At 43.0% G+C, this 19,516-nt stretch overlaps 1 protein-coding gene across 1 annotated transcript; it reads left to right on the top strand.

The window, feature by feature from the left end:
* Positions 1-2,976: 2,976 nt before the first annotated feature.
* On the top strand, positions 2,977-3,786 carry LOC138365075 (zinc finger protein 154-like). The gene is made up of 2 exons (XM_069325184.1): positions 2,977-3,424; positions 3,554-3,786. The coding sequence occupies exons 1-2, from the start codon at positions 2,977-2,979 to the stop codon at positions 3,784-3,786; spliced, it is 681 nt and encodes a 226-aa protein (XP_069181285.1).
* The last annotated feature ends 15,730 nt before the right edge of the window (positions 3,787-19,516 follow it).

Genomic DNA, 19,516 nt, shown 5'->3' with positions numbered 1-19,516 from the left:
AAGGAGGGAGGTACTGAATGATAAATATATCTTTCTCTTTCCTGGTAAATATAATATCCAGCATGGAGGGAACATCCCCTTCCCTCATCCTCGTAGCTTGTTTAACATGTAGAAACATGAATGTTTACAGGGTGAGGTTTACGAAATTATATATATATATATATATATATATATATATATATATATATATATATATATATATATATATATATATATATATATAATTGGTCTCTGGTCTCTCTCTCTCTCTCTCTCTATATATATATATATATATATATATATATATATATATATATATATATATATATATATATATATATATATATATATATATATATATATATATATATATATATATATATATATAAAGTTTGTGTGTGTGTAATTTATATAAATAAATAATTAAATATTAATTTTGTTAATATCTTTTCAGGGAAAACTTGCAAGTACAATTCGTATACAAGAGGGGCAACAAGAGCCAGAGGATGTCTACTAAGAAAATATATAAGTGTTTATCCTCACACTCTTGATATATGGTCTTCTCTGGTCTCTTTATTTTCTCTCCTCACAAATGTCCCTTTTTTTTTCTTTTACGTTTCTCTCCTGTTTTTCTTGTCTTTTAATCTCTCCTTTCCTCCTCTCTTCTAACACCTCTCGTTTCCTGGCTCTTCTAGCTTCTCTCTTCCTTTACTTTTTATATTTGTGGTATTCATTTATGTCATTTTTATCTTGTATATTTTTCTTGTATCTTTTTCTTATCTTGTGTTTCTCTTCCCCTTCTCTTCAATGATTTCTCATTTCTCTCCTCTCTCTGTTGTTTCTGTTCTGTCTTCTCTCTCCTTGCCTTAATTTTGTTGTCTCCTCTTTTGTTGTGTGTGTCTTTCTGTCTCTGTCTGTCTGTCTCTCTCTCTCTCTCTCTCTCTCTCTCTCTCTCTCTCTCTCTCTCTCTCTCTCTCTCTCTCTCTCTCTCTCTCTCTTTCTTTCTCTTTCTTTCTCTCTTTCTCTCGCTCTCTCTCTGGCTCTCTCTCTGGCTCTCTCTCTCTCTCTCTCTCTCTCTCTCTCTCTCTCTCTCTCTCTCTCTCTCTCTCTCTCTCTCTCTCTCTCTCTCTCTCTCTCTCTCTCTCTCTCTCTCTCTCTGGCTCTCTTGCTCTCTCTCTCTCTCTCTCTCTGGCTCTCTCTCTCTCTCTGGCGCTCTCTCTCTCTCTGGCTCTCTCTCTCTCTCTCTGGCTCTGGCTCTCTCTCTCTCTGGCCCTCTCTCTCTCTCTCTCTGGCTCTCTCTCTCTCTCTCTCTGGCTTTGGCTCTCTCTCTGGCTCTCTCTTTCTCTCTGGCTCTCTCTCTGGCTCTGGCTCTCTCTCTCTCTCTCTCTCTCTGGCTCTCTCGCTCTCTCTGGCTCTCTCGCTCTCTCTGGCTCTCGCTCTCTCTGGCTCTCGCTCTCTCTGGCTCTCTCTCTCTCTGGCTCTCTCTCTCTCTGGCTCTCTCTCTCTCTGGCTCTCTCTCTCTCTCTCTCTCTCTCTCTCTCTCTCTCTCTCTCTGGCTCTCTCTCTCTGGCTCTGGCTCTCTCTCTGGCTCTGACTCTCTCTCTGGCTCTGGCTCACGCTCTCTCTCTCTCTGGCTCTCTATTTCTCTGGCTCTGTGGCGCTCTCTCTCTGGCTCTCGCTCTCTCTCTCTGGCTCTCATATTTCATTTGATTTAAAAATGTCTGAGATTTTTACTTAATCTAAGTTATATTGCATGGTGCTAATATGAATATTATACATGACTGTTTTTTCTTTTCTTTCTCTCTCTCTTTCTCCCTTTCTTTCTTTCTCTTTCTTTCCTTCTCTCTCTCTTTTTCTTTCTCTTTCTACATGAATATTATACTTGACTGTGTTTACATTCACTTGTAGATTTTTATTTTTAGTTAATTAGTCCTAAACTTTTGATTAATAGATTTTTATTATTAGTCATAGAAAAACTATAGTGTTATATGTATACTCGGAAAATTTTACTTGTTTTAGTTTTAAGTAACAATAACTACTTGTAACGTCAGACTGATCTCAGCATGACATGAATCACAGGCTGCTTGATCACAAAATCTATTGTGTTCACATATTGCATATATAGATTTTTATAGATTTTTAAATTTTTACTTTTATATTCTGTTATAGATATATTCTATATATTTCGAGCTATTACATATATTTTGTTGTATTACTCATTCTTAATTAAATAAATATAATATTTTAATTATCTTTTTGTACCCTATTTATTAGTATATCCCTGTAACTTAGAACGTAAATAATTAACATTTCTAAAAACTTCTTTCTTTCTCTCCCTTTCTATTTCAGATATGAATAAAAAAATTATTATACCCTAAACGTTTTAATGTAGGTAATTAAAAGATTATAAAAAAGTTTTTAGAAATGTTAATTATTTACGTTCTAAGGTCGTATATAAAAGTTCTCAAAAAAACTTTTCTAAACGTAATTATAAACGTGCTGAAAACAATGAAATGTCGTTTTTAGGATGTTTTAAAAACATGAAAATGTTTGCTGGGTCTTGTATCCCAGTGAGAGAGCTGTTTCCTTCAAAAAGTGTAATCGTGTGGCATTATGTTTAAAGAAACAATTACAAAGTACATTCAGTGATTGAAAAACATAAGGATAAATACAAGCGTTAATTGTAAATGACCAGTTATAAACATAAATAAGACGTAGGAAAAATGATATGTGGAACCAGACAAAAACATTGGAACGCTTAGGTGATGAGAGGGTAAACAACCGCCACCATTTTAGCGCCCCAGCCGGTGATGTCCAGCACGAGCATTAAGGGAAAACCTTGACACAAACTGCACCTATTATAAAGAAGAAGCACCACCATTGACCGCCAAGTGCTCACATCAAGTCTAACTCTAAGAAACAACACTCAAGCCTTGACGCTTCTCCCAACATCCGGGGGAGAAAACCTTCACACAAACTGCACCTGTCATAAAGAAGATGAAGACTCACCATTGTCCACAGTGTCCGAAGGTATTCACCCGTTCTAGAGATGTGAAGCGTCACATGGTAATGCATTCAGGTGACAAACTTCACGAGTGTCCAGAGTGTGGGAAGAGATTCAGTCAGCGTGGAGGTATGAAGACTCATATGTTGGTGCATTCAGGTGACAAACCTCACGAGTGTCCACAGTGTCCGAAGGTATTCACCCGTTCTGGAGATGCGAAGCGTCACATGTTTGTGCATTCCGGTGACAAACCTCATGAATGTCCAGAGTGTGGGAAGAGATTCAGTGAGCGTGGAAGTATGAAGACTCACATGTTAGTGCATTCAGATGATAAACCTTATAAATGTCCAGAGTGTGGGAAAAGATTCAGGCATCTTCATCGTATGAAGACTCACAGGATGGTGCATGCGGATGAGAGACCTTTTCAATTTGCAGAGTGTGGTAAAAAATTTAGAGAACGTGGATGTATAATAAAGCACATGTTAGTGCATTCAGGTGAGAAACTGCATGAGTGTCCAGAGTGTGGGAAGAGATTCAGTCAGCGTGGACATTTGAAGACTCATATGTTAGTGCATTTGGGTGAGAAACCTCATGAGTGTCCAGAGTGTGGGAAGAGATTCAGTCTGCGTGGACAGTTGAAGACTCATATGTTAGTGCATTCAGTTGACAAGCCTAACGAGTGTCCAGAGTGTGGGAAGAGATTTAGTCATCTTGGAAGTATGAAGAGGCACAAGATGATACATGCAGATAATAGGCTAAACACTTTGAGTGTGGAAGATAATCAAGAGAATGTTGAAGGATAATGAGGCACATAATGGTGTATTAACTTACCTTTAATCTAACAATGTGCTATCGTGCTATCACAATGTCAGTTGGATGTTCTTTTTTTTTTTTTTTTTTTGAGATATATACAAGAGTTGTTACATTCTTGTACAGCCACTAGTACGCGTCGCGTTTCGGGCAGGTCCCTGGAATATGATCCCCACCGCGAAGAATCGTTTTTTCATCCAAGTACACATTTTACTGTTGCGTTAAACAGAGGCTACAGTTAAGGAATTGCGCCCAGTAAATCCTCTCTGCCAGGATACGAACCCATGACATAGCGCTCGCAGAACGCCAGGCGAATGTCTTTCCACTACACCATGGAGACTGTGAAAGCTATGGTGGTGATTGAGCTATGGTTGATGGTGACGTATGTAAACAAGGGGGGTAGTAATGTGTTAGACTCCAGAGATAGTGGCTCTACGCCAAGCACAATCACTCCATCAGGCTCCTCGTCTGACACGGATGATGATGACGATGACGAAGAAGATGAGGACTGGGACTCAGGTGAGTCTACCTACTTGTGAGCACGTGAAGCTTTGGCCGAGTGTTTTGGCTTGGCATTGTGTACCTGACCCCTCTTCAGAGGTAATTATATTTTGTTTGAGAAATACACTTCACAATGAAAGGTAAAGAGATGAAGATATTTTATTATATTGTTCTTTTATGAAAGTTAGATGACCAAGCAAGAACTGGAGAAGCTGTCACTAGGAAAACTCAAAATTGCTTATAAGTATAGAAATATCTCTTTAATTTAGCAAAGGTAAAACAAAGCTTTAAATGTTTTTCTTCATATTTATGTAAATAATGTGCTTCCTTTTTTTGCTTCCTGTGGAATTTTATTTAAAATGTAATATACTCTGTAGCTAAGTTATGGACATTTTTGTTGTAATATTATTTAGCATTGGAGTTGGTAAAGAAGACAACCTGAGACGTACTTAAGGTGAGACCATTTGATTGGTAAGGAAATGTATATTAATCAAGGAATTTTCTCATCAGATTCATATGCAAACTGATGTCCATTTTTTATTTTTTGTTTAGGCCTATTTATGAGTTCTATTCTTGATTATAAATATTTCACCAAAGAGTATATTGAAGGCTGATTGGCATTTATAGCTGTCAGTCAAGTTAATATGAAATTTAAATTTATATTACTCTAAAAATTTATCACTCTAAATTTACCAGAAATTTATTACTCTAGCCTAACTTTATCAGTTATGCTGTAATTGTCTGGGAATAATATTTTACCTGATTTACCTGAGGGCCACTAACCCGAGTGGCCTCGATGAGAACAGGAAGTTGTCGGCTTGTTGAAGGTTCCCTTCCCCCTCCCAGTTTGCCTTCACGATTTTTTCCAGGTATATTTTTAAATTCAGCACAGTTTTGGCAGTTATGGCTTAGGTGGGTCGGCAGTTCCACTGCTCAATAACCCTGTGGGTGAAAAAGCCTGATTCAAAGTTATATTAGTCTGATTGGCAATTATATTATCCTGACTGTCAATTTATATAAAAAAAATTATATCAGAGATATATATGTTGTGTTGCTTGTGGGTTCTATTACGTCTATTAATGGAGAGTTTCAGATCAGGGTTAGCATTTAGGAACAAGGTTTTGTACTTGTAAATAGCACAAGAGAATGTGTAGAGCGAGTGTATATGTAGCATGTTCAGGGATTTTAAACAGAGAGGTTGGGTGTTGTTTGAAGACAGTTTCATTGTTATGATAGCAGATTTTCGTTGGGTGATGATAGACTTGAGGTAGTTTGTAGTGGATGAATGAACCTCATGCATAGATACTGTATGTTGAGATACCACCCCTAATTTACAAAAAAAAGCCCCTAGATTTTTAGCTCCAGCCATTGCATTGCTCTACAACAAATTATTTGAACTCCAAACCTTTCCTGATATTTTGAAGAAAAAAAGCAAGAGTAACCTTAGTCCATAAAAGCAGCAATCTCACTGAAGTCAACAATTATAGACCAATATCAATTCTGCCGATTTTGTCTAAATTATTTTAAAGTTAATTTACACGCAGCCTTACTCCTATTTATACTTAGTTCTTCCCATAATGGCTTCAGGCCCAAAAAAGGACCAATCATGCCCAGTTAGTATGATTAATTTCATTTATGCAGCCCTTGGAAAACTTATTCATTTATTTGTTGACCTACATAAGACGTTTTGACACTGTAAACACATTAACTTTCTTAAATTGCAACATTACGGAGTAAGAGGTCTCTCCCTCCAATACCTACAATCTTACCTCAGTGACAAGCTCCAGTATGTCTCTGTGAATGATTCCAATTTTCCCACTCTACCCATTAACACTGGTGTCTCACCAACCCGTTCTCGCAAATTTAACAAGTCAATATTGACTTATTAAATATGTGCATAGGTGACATACTTAACATAATAGTTTCCCTTGAAAAGCTTCATAGAAAACACCGACCTTACCTAACCTACTTAGTATGTTAAGATAAGCATCTTATTGCTTATAATTACAATTATTACCTAACCTATACCTATAATAGGTTAAGTAACAATTGTAATTACGAAGCTATAAGATGCTTATTTTAACATACTTAGTAGGTTAGGTAAGGTCGGTGTTTTCTATGAAGCTTTTCAAGGGAAACTATTATGTTAATATGTCACCTATGCACGCAACTAATAAGTCAATATTGACTTATTAAATTTGCGAGAATGGGTTGGTCTCACCGGGCAGTATTCTTCACCCTCTCGTCTTTTTCATCTCTCCCTCCCTTTCCAGCTCGTTGCCATCGTGAGGGGGCTTGGTTGGCGGATGCTAGAGTGTGATGCTCCATGGGACAGTGTCCTCTGTCCTTTTGAAGCCTTATGCTCCTGCTGCCTTCTTCACTAATTGTGCTGAATGCTTTTTCCTACTAAGTTTAATTTCTCCTTCCCAATTCTCCTTTTTAATTGCTATTTCCCAGCGACTTTTTGCTATTCTTGATCATTCTTTTAGATGTCGTCTTCTGTTTTGACACTGGGTGTTAGGCGAGGCACAGTCTCTCGCCCGTAAAACTGTGGTACCCGAAATTGTTGAGCAAAGGGACACTTTTATTGTCACTCTTTTCCTTCGTTGCTGAGCCCAATCTTGATGGACTGATGGTTCTTAAAGTGGTGATTGCAGGGCATATATCCACTATGCACCCCTTGGGGGGGGGGCCACGTCTTATCGGGTGTCCTATCCTCTAATTGTGGCGCCATGGCGCCATTTATGCCCGAAACGCTTTGCGTAATAGTGGCTTTAAGGCATTGTATGTACTAGCTCTATCTATAAGTCCACCAATCTTTGTAAAAATTTCTTGTATGTATGTACCTTACCTAAATAAACATTTATTTATTTTTATTTACTTATTTTTAACTTCTCAAATGTGGGGTGGGAGACCAGGGCCCCGAGTCAGACTGTGATGGAAAGCCGGGCTCTGTAGCCCCCGCTACATTGAGCCCAGACTGGACTACTCCCCCGCTCCCCTTCCTCTTATGTGGTTGGATCGAGCACCAAGCCCCCTGTGGTGACTACCTCGTCCCCTAGTACGACTCCATCTCTCATTGTGACTACTGCACCTTATGACACCCCCCCCCTCTCTCTCTAGGGGGTTCTCACCACCGTCCCCGCCATGGCCGCTCTCGCATGATTCCTTCCCATACCAATTCGTACCATGCCTTGTTTGATCTTGCTACGTGGACTAAGTCAAAATCAAATCAACTCAAATGTTTATTTAGGTAAGATACATACATGCAAGAGATTTTACAAAGAGTGATGGATTTATAGATAGGGCTAGTACATAGAATGCCTAAAGCCACTATTACGCAAAGTGTTATTCTTGCTGGTGCCAGATGCTCCATTCAGGAGTACTTACCCTCTTCTTGGCTTTGTAATAAGTGCTGGAAGTTCGGACATGGTGCCCTCAAATGCTCCAGTATTCTCTCTCTCTCTGCCCTTTGTGTGGGAACGAAGGTCACTCTAAGTTGGAGTGCACTTTTCCCCAGGCTCGCGGCCTCAATTGCGGTGATGCCCACCCTACCTTCTCTCGCATGTGTATCCATTACAAACTTGAGGCAGCCGTCCTCAACTTGAAGCACTGGGAAGGTTTGTCTTTTCCTGAGGCGAGGCGCCAAGTTCACCATCCCCCTCCTCCCCCTTTCGCTGGGGTTTCTTACGCTCACGTGTTGCTCTCTTCCTCTCCTCGTCCTTCCCACCTTCCTCAGTCTCAACAGTTTCCAGGCCTTAGACTCGGACCCGCCCACCGCCTGCTCCCCTGTTCCTTTACATTCTGACCCGAAGGTCCCCCCTCCTTGTTCTCTGTCTGGGGTTCCCCTTCTTTCTACCCAGTTTGCCATGTCTCCTGTGTCTTCTTTCTCATCTCCCTTTGATCCTCCTTCCCATCCTTCTCCTCTGTCTCTTAGCTCTCCACGCCGCCTGTCTGTGCGAGCTGATATCCATCCTTCTAGCGATCATCGTGTTGTTCACTTTCGTTCTTCTTCTGTTTAGACGTTTGAGTCTGTTGCCCAGTACGTTGCTGCTGGAACACCTGTCTCTGAGTCAGAAGCAAAAGCCTGGCTTATCTCCTTCCTCCTCCCCGGCTGGTAAGAAAGCTTCACTTTCATCCTCTCGGTTCCTGCACTTGCTGAGGTGTGCTTCCTGGTTTCTGCCCCTCCTGCTGTCCCTGAAAGTCCCTCTCGGTTGCCTCCTCCTCTGGTCCCTGCTCATCTGCCTCTGGTCTGTCCTCCCACTCCCTTCCCTCCATCCTTACTCAGTTTACCCATGCCCCCTATCCCTGACTTCGCTGACCCTAATCCTGTACTTCTTTGACATGCTGTGTTCCTTTTTAACCTTTGTTTCTTCATTGTTCTCTGTTCCTGTCCTTTCTCTTTTTGTCGATGTCTATTCTTCAATGGAATATTCGTGGATATTACACCAGTTTCCATAAACTCCAACTTTTGATTTCACAGTTTTTGCTCCTTTGTGTCTGTCTCCAGGAGCCGATGCTTGGTGCTCATCCTGGTCGCTTCCGTGATTATTCCTTTCTCTCCCCCTGACCCCCCCCCCCTTCAGATTTTGCTGGGGCCAATAACTTTTCTGCTTTTGATTCGTTCTGATGTTCCCTTCGTCGCCTTACTTTTTCCATCACTTCTCCAATGTTCTGTTGCCCGTGTCTTTGTGCGTAAATGGTACACAGTTTGTTCCATTTATCTCCCTCCAAAGGTGCCCCTTTCTCTTCCCGATCTTAAACACCTAGTGGACTCCTTGCCAGAGTCTGTGCTCCTGCTGGGTGATTTCAGTTGTCGACATACCCTCTGGGGTGATGTTCTGACAAGCACCCGGGGTCGCCTTCTCGAACCGTTCATCCTCTCTTCTTCCCTGTCTCTAAGGAATTCTGATGAGCCCACTCATTTGGACTCTTGGACTGCACCCTTTCCTGTCTTGATTTTTTCTTTGCTCGTTGTCTCTTTACTTGAATTTCACATGGCAGGTTCTTGATGACTTCCATGGCAGTGACCATTTCCCCATCCTTGTTACCTTTTTTCTTTTCACCCTCCCCTCTCCTTCTCTAGGTGGTGGTTTGCCGAGGCTGACTGGCATCAATTTACCCTCTGTGCTACTCTCTCCGACCTCTCCATTTTGCTTCTCCCTCGCTCCCTCGTCCTTTTTCATGACACCGTCTTCGATGCTGCCCTCCACTCTTTTCCTCGCTCTACCTCTCAGGAAACATGGAAGTGCGTTCCCTGGTGGAAGTGGACTGTGCTTGGGCTGTCTGCTATAAGCGTGCAGCCTGGAAGAGACACCGCCGCCGGCAGATGGCTGATTTTTGTCTTTTGTTTCGGAAGGCGAGTTCAGTGGTCCGTAGGACCATCTGTACAGGTAAACGTGAGTGTTGGAGGTCTTATGTTTCCACCATTACGTCCGAAAATACTCTGACGCAGATCTGGAAGGGTATCCGCAAGATAGTGGGTAAGTTTGCTTCTGATGTCTTGCCGGTCCTCCACCTCCGTGGTACTCTTGTGGTGGACCCGTTGCACGTTGAGACCGAACTGGGTTCCCACTTTTCGTCTGTTAGCTCTGGTTCTCATCTTCCTTAATCTTTCCTTCTTCGTAAGCCTGTTCTTGAATCTCGTCCTTTAGATTTCTGCACTCATCTCAGCCTTCCCTATAACGATCCCTTCTCTCTGAACTTAAGTCTGCCCGGTCCCTCTGTGGTTCTATGGCAGTGGGTTCCGATGGCATTCATTATGAGATGCTTCACCATCTCCATCTGTGCATGTCTCGGTATTTACTGAGTCTGTTGTGACGGTAACGCGTTGGTGTTCGGCTGTTCAAAGCTAGGGGTATGGCCTCGTCACATAGTATAAAAAAAATAGAAAATCTGGAACTTCATCTGTGGTAAGGTAAGGAGAAGACACACAAAACACAAGTAAATTTTAACAATGGAATTTTAATTACGTTAAATAAATCAAAACATGAATAAAATGGACTTACAAATTCCTATAATAAAATCAATCAAAATAATAAGAATAATTAAATGACAATGAAAAGTTACGTTAAGACAAGTGAGCAAAATAACAAGAAGTGCAATATACAAGTAAATGAGAGGTGCGGGAATATCGGCTTTAAGCTATCACCTCTCTTAGTACACGTACGCCAAAGCTTACGTCTAGCAGGGAGAAGTGTTAACTGTGTGAAAGCACTGAATATTCTGAGGACTGAGGTCGTGGCGGCCCCAGTCATCAAGTAGTATGGTGGGCGGAGTGCAATTGCAGCATGACCGGCGACCAATCAGCGAGGAGCCGGCAGCAAGACGGGTAGTTTGGCGGTTTGAGTCTGAGCAGGTGTCCCTGGCTGCATACGTTTTGCTCTCTGGCAAACCTTGCTGGTGTTGTTGTCGTTGTTGGACATTTCTTCCATAGTAGTTTTATATAGATGTAACGACGTATTTGTGGAGGGAAGAGCAGGCTCAATCTCTTGAAGGAGATTATCGTCACAACTCTCCCCCGAAGCCTGCGGTTCTGGAAGAAGTACGTCGTTATGTGGTGGAGTAATGGATGGAGTCGCTTCTACTTCATAAACTCTGGAGAGATCATGGGCTAAGATGTTGTCGGAATCTTGGTATAGCGTGTCTCCAGGTTGAATTTCTGCAGTTAGCAAGCCCATAGTAGAAGACGTTGAGATGAGAAGTGGGCGTGCTGCAGGAGGTGTAGGGTGGTGTGGTCCGTGTTGATGGTGGACCGAGCACTTTTCAGGTGTGGAGTGAAGTGCTGGAACTTCAGGATGAGGAAGAGTAGCTCCTTGCCAATTGTTCCGTAGTTCCTTGTAGCAGTAGTCGCTGACAGGTGTGTTCTTCTCGCCTCGTTGCTGCATCACGACACTACCAACGTCGGTACCACTGGCGTCGACATGGAGGATGAAGGGCTTATCTGACGAGGTGAGAGTGGAATTAAAATATGGCAAAGGAGCACGATTATTATCCTGAAAGTATTTGGGAAGATCATTAAGGATTTCGGAATTAGAAAGCGCTGACTCCTTGTCAGTGCTTTCGGGAGGAGAAGCTGGGAAGGTCTCACTGTGGATGTAGGGTTCTGTGAAGGTGGAATAGTTAATTAGGACAGTGGGAGGAGTACCATTATATTGCTTCAGGAGGTTGACGTGGCACAGCTGGGTCTTCCGCCGCCTATCTGGAGTCTCTATTACGTAGTTGTTGTTATTCCTGCACTCTTTGACGCGGTAGGGTCCTGAAAATCTGTTTTGTAAAGGTGAACCTGGGATAGGGAAGTATGCAAGGACGAAGTCTCCCGGCTTGAATTTTCTTACTTTGCTGGTCTGGTCGTAATGAGTCTTCATTCTCTCCTGGGCTTTCAATATATTATCATGGGCAAAACGGTGGACTCTCTCTAGAATGTGTTGAAGGTTTTGAAGAAACTGGGGCACATTCTGATGCTCACTGAAGGTGGCATCTCGGAGAGAGTCTTTGAAAGCCTTAAGGGGAGTACGGCACTTACGGCCGTAGAGCATCTCATAAGGAGATACTCCTAGGGACTCATTGGGGAGACTTCTGAAAATACACATTATAAGGTCAATCTGCTTATCCCAATCCTTAGAGGTTTCACTACAAAACTTTTTCAAGAGTGCTTTGATAGTCTGATGACTACGTTCAAGAGAACCCTGTGAAGCAGGATGATAGGGGCTGGACAATACCTGTTTGATGTTGAACTCCTCCAGTGTCCTTTTGAAGAGATCACTGGTGAAGTTGGTACCACAGTCGCTCTGAATCTCCCTGGGAAATCCGTATTGAGTGAAGATCTTCAATAGATGTTTTATAACCGTAGCAGCCGTGATGTTCTTCACTGGAACTGCTATGGGAAATCTGGTGGTAGGACACAGGATGGTTAGGATGTAGGCGTTACCCGAACTGGTCCGAGGTAAAGGACCAACACAGTCTATTATGAGTCTGTGGAAAGGTTCCGCAGGCACCTGTATGGGAATCAGTGGCGCTCTGGGAATGGAGATGTTCGGTTTGCCTGCCATCTGACATGTATGACACTGTTTTACGTACTGTTTGACGTTATTTACCATACCTGGCCAGTAGTAGTCTTGACGAATTCCATGGTAAGTCTTGTTGAAGCCGTAGTGGGAGAGTGCTCCGTGGGCCAGGTGTAGAATAGTGGGCCGCAGGCTTTAAGGAATCACAAGTTGGTCGATGTTGGCCCAATCGTCCTCCTCCTTCAGTTTACTAGGTCTATATCTGCGGTAGAGCAAGTCGTTCTCTAGGAAGAACCCAGGAATACTGTCGGGTTGAGTCTCAGCCTGGAAAAACAATGGTGTTAAAGTAAGATCTTCCCTCTGCAACTTACGGAACTCCAACTTGGTCAGATGCGGGGGGAGTTTCAGAGGGTCTTGAGGGACAGCGGTAGCAGTAGAGTCAGCTGGCTGTGGACGTGCGGCCTGTGCACGGGTGGTCACGAGAACCGGAGGAGAAACTTCATCACTCTCTTGAACCTCTGCTGGAACATACTCTAGAATAGGGTTACTTGGCACAGTGTTACACACCTGGGGTATGTCCATGACGATCAGGTTGGTCGGTTGCAGGTCTTCTGCCAAGTCGTTGCCTAGGAGAAGTTGCACTCCAGGCATGGGAAAAGGCTTTTCCCTGACGGCGACTTGGACTTCTCCGTTCACGTAGGGACAATCCAGGTGGACTCTGGCGAGAGGGTATGGAGTGGTAGCAGTGAGGTCAGTGATGAAGACAGTTTCTCCGGTGTAGGTGATGTTGGGCACAGCCGACTTCAAGATGATCGATTGAAGAGCCGCTGTGTCCCTCAAGATCTTCAATTTGAAACGTCCCTCCGGATTTGAACCGTTGGCAGAGACAGTTCCAGTATACAGGTGGTTACTGAAAAGAGAAAGATCATTAACATTAACACCAACATTCATCACAGGCTTACCGGACTTAGGAGGAGTTGGTTTGGGTTTTTGTTGGTCAGTGGTTCCCTTGTATTGAGTCTTGCCACACTTGTCTATGGTATGTCCATAGAGTCTACAATACTTGCAGTACAGTTGCGAACCAGCTTGATCGGGGCTCACTTTCTCGTAACTGTACCACGACTTCTTACTGGAGGATGGTTCGGGTGTCAGCCGGTGGATGAGGCTGTAAGTGTCAGCCGACTTAGCACACTTCAGGTAGTCGGTTTCTTCTTTATCTGCTAAGTAGAGGCGGACAGGAGGCGGCACACGTCTCAAGAATTCTTCAACAAGCATCAGGTTGACGAGTTCTGTAAAAGTAGAGACATGTGCTGCTTCCAGCCATTTCATGAAATATCTGCGTTTCGTGTTAGCAAACTGAAGGAAGGTAGTGGTACTTGCCTTCAGGTGGTCACAGAATTTCCTTCTATAACTTTCAGTAGAGAGGAGGTAGGCGTCCAACACTGCTTGTTTCAGAGTCGGGTAGTCATTCTCAGACGCCAGAGTACTGAGTGTGACTGCAGCTCTACCTGTAAGATGGACTCTGAGAAGTGTGGCCCATTGGTCGACAGGCCAACTGAGTTGATTAGCAAGGGTTTCAAAGGTGGTAAAGAACACATCAACTTCTGCTTCTACAAAGGATGGCATTAACTTACTTGCATGTGATATATTAAAACTGATGGGAAGATTGGCAGTAGCTTGTTGGCGTTGAGTGAAGTGTGAAGTTTCCAAGGCGATTTCTCGTTGACGACACTCCAGAGCCAGAGTCGCTTGTTGCTTGTCATGTTCGCGTTGCATCTCCAACTCGCGTTGTTTGGTTTCAAGCTGTACGCGTTCCCTCTCCTGGAGTGTTTCAAGCTGTACTCGTTCACGTTCACGGAGTAATGCGACCTCACGTTCGTGGAGGGCGATTCCACGTTCGTGTTCTTCTCTCCTCAAGGCAGCTTCGCGTTCTTGTTCTTCTCTCCTCAAAGTAGTTTCGCGTTCTTGTTCTTCTCTCCTCAAAGTAGTTTCACGTTCTCTGAGGGTGATTTCTCGTTCTTGTTCTTCCCTTCGTATGGCAGCTGCTTCTCTTTGCTGCTCACGTTCAATCTTGGCCAGCTCTAGTTTGAGTTTCATCGTTGCCAAGTCAGTTTTATCTGCAATATAGTAAGTTTCATGAGTTTCAGAGTCTATTTTACCTTGCTCTAAATAGTAATCCAGCAACAGGTTGTGTAGGTCATTTTTGTTGGCTTGGTAGGGAACTTCTAGTTGATACTCATGTGCAAGAGTTTGTAATTCAGTCCTCTTGGCACGACTTAAAGTCCCTATTTCACCTGCTGGATTTGCTCGGAAAGCTTGGAGACGAAACATGGTGAAATTAGCAAATAAAGGTACACGAATATTCAATAGTGAATGTCAGAAACAGGACAACGTGGCAACTGGTACCTATCCTGTGAGATCTTTAACAATTAAAGTTAAGTAAAAGATGTTAAATGATTAAATTAAATCAAGGGCGCAGGAAATCTTGTACCCGGTACTCATGTAAGAGGATAAGGGCAAGAAAATCCTACTAACAAATGAAACAGAGTTTCGAAAACAAATGAAACAGTAAATTGCCTCAAAAGTAAAATTGGTAGTCCAAGGATGTAGGCATACCTTGCCAAGTCTCTATAGGACATAAAGCAAGTTTTTCCTACTGAATTTAATATGATACAGAATTAGCGAACTTTTGTGCTCTGAAAAAGTAAGCTAATTCCCTACCGTTGTATGTATCATCATCTCTGACTGACGTGTAGGGGTGCGAGGTGTCAACTGGTGACGAGAACTGCTGCTGAGGTCCCAATTCAGCAACTAAAGTTCGAGCTAGAGGAACTATGGCCCTCTTTGTCCTCCTACAGTCAGTTTGCAGAAGATTGGGTACTCTTGACCCGGGGCAGACCACAGTACCAGGGTACCAATATGATGATCTGTCAAAAATGAGAAATATCCAAGGGACAAAGATGGTAAACACGAGTAATAACACGGAGGAAGAGATGACCAATTAAGAGTATGACTGCGGCCTACAGTCACCACGTAATCCAAAGTTGTCTCACCTTCACTATATGTTACTCTCGTAATGCACAATACACCGCACCATATAAAAATGAAATTGAATATGAAAAATAGTAAAAGCTACGTTAACAAAGTTAAATACGCTTACCATTAATTACCACTTGGCACCAGTACCTGAGTGAAGCTCCTAGGACAGGCCCCCATATAATATGTGATGGGGCCATACCCCTAGCTTTGAACAGCCGAACACCAACGCGTTACCGTCACATATTATATGGGGGCCTGTCCGGGAGCTTCACTCAGGTACTGGTGCCAAGTGGTAATTAATGGTAAGCGTATTTAACTTTGTTAACGTAGCTTTTACTATTTTTCATATTCAATTTCATTTTTATATGGTGCGGTGTATTGTGCATTACGAGAGTAACATATAGTGAAGGTGAGACAACTTTGGATCAATCAAAATAATAAGAATAATTAAATGACAATGAAAAGTTACGTTAAGACAAGTGAGCAAAATAACAAGAAGTGCAATATACAAGTAAATGAGAGGTGCGGGAATATCGGCTTTAAGCTATCACCTCTCTTAGTACACGTACGCCAAAGCTTACGTCTAGCAGGGAGAAGTGTTAACTGTGTGAAAGCACTGAATATTCTGAGGACTGAGGTCGTGGCGGCCCCAGACATCAAGTAGTATGGTGGGCGGAGTGGAATTGCAGCCAGACCGGCGACCAATCAGCGAGGAGCCGGCAGCAAGACGGGTAGTTTGGCGGTTTGAGTCTGAGCAGGTGTCCCTGGCTGCATACGTTTTGCTCTCTGGCAAACCTTGCTGGTGTTGTTGTCGTTGTTGGACATTTCTTCCATAGTAGTTTTATATAGATGTAACGACGTATTTGTGGAGGGAAGAGCAGGCTCAATCTCTTGAAGGAGATTATCGTCACACTGTATAATCGGGTCTGAGAGTCGTCTTCAGTACCTGAGGACTGGCTCGATGCCGTTGTCCTCCCCGTCCTCCCTGTTATGTTTCCAGGGTCTCTCGGGACATTCCCTAAGAACTTCCACCCTATTGCCCTCATGAGTTGTCTGCAAACTCTTTTGAACGTATGGTTAACGTTTGTCTGATGTGGTTTTTAGAACACTCACCACTTCTCCCCTTCTTAACACTTTCGCGCTCTCGGCACTCAAAAAAAAATCAATACCCCAGATGCTTTCGGCACTTCGCGCGCCTACGCGGTAAGACAGAAAAAGTGTACACTCTTTTGACTGTCCTGACAATAATTGAAGGCGCACGTATTTAAATTTGGTATCACTGTGTTCGCAATGAAATTGTCTATAAGAGCATACCTATAAAATGCCGCCCAAGCATAAGGATTATCAACACCAAATAAAAAACTATGCAGATCACTCGCCGAGAGCGCCAAACAGCAACAAAATGTTTCCACTCTCTTAATGGTTGCGAAGCCTACAGTTGTCCTACATCGCTAATTTTGGTATCATTGGAATCACAATAAAATTCTCTACACGGACATATGCATATGAATGTTTAATATAGGTAATTGCCCACCCGCAAGAGTGTGTGAATTGGAGAGTAGTTAGCCGCGAGCGCACTGGCGAAAACACAGGGGGGAAATCATGCTTGGAAAGTTTATACATTTATACGTTTCCTGACCCTACTTTTCTATGTACGTATTTCTTTTTTATACCAATGTGTTCGCAATAAAATTTTCTATAAGATGAAATGTATAGCATTTGTACAAAGCATGTGTAAGAGAAGCGCCAAATATAGAACCACGTCGCTCAGTATGCGTTCGCGGCAAAAACGAACGCATTGTTTTCGTTCGTTTGATGTTTGTCATGTTTATACTTGTTGAAACATTTTATAATTTGTATGACAGTGATCACAGTAAAATTCCCTACACAGACATATACATAACACATACAAATATTTCCCACGTGTTGGATATATCAACGGCTAAAGGGAACCCACTGCCACACGCCCGCCACACCCCCAAACATACTTTGTGTTTTTTTTTTTTACTCATAGAAGTTTATGCGATATAATATTCATTCTGGTACCAAAAAATTCGCAAATAAATTCTCTACAAAACGTATATAATCTGAGAGTATCCCCATCCATTTCGGTTAAAAAATGGAATTTATAGAAATATTTTTTCGATGGACGAGAAAAGTAGGCTGTTATGCGGAATCGTAAGAAAAAACGGCGACGAGTTATCTCTAATCTAAAGCGCGAAAGTGTTAATTTGGTTTTCACAAGTGCCGCAGTGCAACAGATGTCCTGGCAAACTTAGAGGTCTATATTTGTACTGCTTTTGCTGCGAAGACCTCTGTTGTTGCCGTCTTCTTTGACCTGGAAAAGGCTTACAACACCACCTGGAGATATCATATTCTGTCACAACTTCATTCATCTTGCCTTCGTGGTAATCTCCCTCTCTTCCTCCAAAGCTTTATCTCTTGTTTCTTTTGAGTTAGGCTTAGTGCCACTCTCTCTGCCCCTTTTAGGCAATATGAGGGTGTACCCCAAGGTAGTGTTCTGAGTACTACTCTTTTTCTAGTTGCCCTCAATGGTCTTATTTCCTCCCTTCTGGCGTTTTCTTCGCTCTCTATGTCGAAGATCTTACCCTTTCCTATTTGGATGATGATTCGCCTCTCCTTCAACGGTGGCTTCAACTTGCGATTGATGCCATGTCATCTTGGGCCACTTATCATGGCTTCAAGTTCTCTATGTCTAAGACTTGTGCTATGACTTTTGCTCAGAAGCATGTCGTTCTTTGTCCCTCTTTCGCTTTATGGTCATCTCCTTGTGTTCAGGGAGTCCACTAAGCTTTTGGGGTTAATCTTTGACACTCGTTGGTCTTGGTCGCCTCATATCTCTTACCTCCAAGTTGAATGCTCCAAGACCCTTACCATCCTTAAGGTTTTGTCCCATACTTCTTGGGGAGGTAATAGCCGCACACTCCTCTCTTTACATTCGTCTCTCGTCCTGTCTAAACTCGATTATGGTTGCCCTGCTTACTCGTCTCCTACTCTTCGTCGTCGTGATGCTTTGCACTGTACTGGGTTGCGCCTCAGCTCTGGTGCCTTTCGTTCGACTCCCACCCTCAGCTTGTATGTTGATACTGCCTTCCTATCTTTCCAGGATCACCGTGATCGCCACTGTCTTTGATATCTTGCGCGGTCTTTGCAACATCCTTCCTCTCGCCTGTTGTCATGCTTTGACTTTTACCCCTCCTGTAGTTCCTGTTCTTCATCACCACCTCCCTCTTTTTCGTCTTGTCTGTATTTAGATGTCACGTGGTGGATTCTTCGTGACATCCATAACAGTGACCATTTCCCCATCCTTGTCACCTTTTTCTCTTTTCACCCTTCTCTCTCCTTCCCTAGGTGGCAGTTTGCCAAGGCTGACTGGAATCTATTCACTCTACATTTTTTCATCACACCATATTAGATGCTGCCCTTCACTCTATTCCTTGCTCTACCTCCAGGGGCATGCGGAAGTGCGTTCCCAGGTGGAATGCTGGGTGTTTCGACTGTCCTCTGTAAGAGTGCAGCCTGGAAGAAAGACAGATACAGACAGACAGCTGTTTTCTTTTGTTTTATAAGGTGACTGCGGTCCGTACGGTTAAACGTGAGAGTTGGAAATCTTTTGTCTCCACCATTATGTCTGATATTCCTCTGCCCCAGATCTGGAAGAAAATCCGTAAGATTGCGAGTAAGTTTGTTCCAGATGTCTCGCCAGTCCTTCACTTCCATGATTCTATTGTGGCGGATCCTGTGTCAGTCGCCACCGAACTGTGTTCCCCTTTTTCGACTGGTGGCTCCAGTTCTAGTCTTCCTTCATCTTTCCTTATTCGTAAGCACCTTCATGAATCTTGTCCTATAGATTTTCGCATGCATCTCCAGCTTCTCTATAATGATCTCTCTCTCCGAACACCAGTCTGCCCTGACTCTCTGCGGTTCTATGGCAGCGGGCTCAGAAAGCGAAGCATCTCCTAATGAATGTCACCTCTCTCAATGCATGGTTTCAGTATATACTGAATCTGTTTAACCTTATCTGGCAGTCATCATTTGTCCCTGAGAACTGGCTTCAGTTGGTGGTTTTTCCTATTCAAAAACCAGGGTCTCTAGGGATAGCTGCTAAGGACATCTGCCCCATTGCCCTCACGAGTTGCGTCTGCAAACTCTTTGA

Source organism: Procambarus clarkii, chromosome 15 (genome assembly GCF_040958095.1).
Source record: "Procambarus clarkii isolate CNS0578487 chromosome 15, FALCON_Pclarkii_2.0, whole genome shotgun sequence".
In the NCBI taxonomy this organism is placed as follows: Eukaryota; Metazoa; Arthropoda; class Malacostraca; order Decapoda; family Cambaridae; genus Procambarus; species Procambarus clarkii.
This window is presented reverse-complemented; position numbering and strand designations above follow the sequence as displayed.

Bases quoted from the DNA above. Each gene is read 5' to 3' on its own strand.
- LOC138365075 (XM_069325184.1), top strand. From the start codon at position 2,977: ATGAAGACTCACCATTGTCCACAGTGTCCGAAGGTATTCACCCGTTCT. The intron at 3,425-3,553 runs GTAAAAAATTTA...CTCATATGTTAG, and splicing joins TTTTCAATTTGCAGAGTGTG to TGCATTTGGGTGAGAAACCT.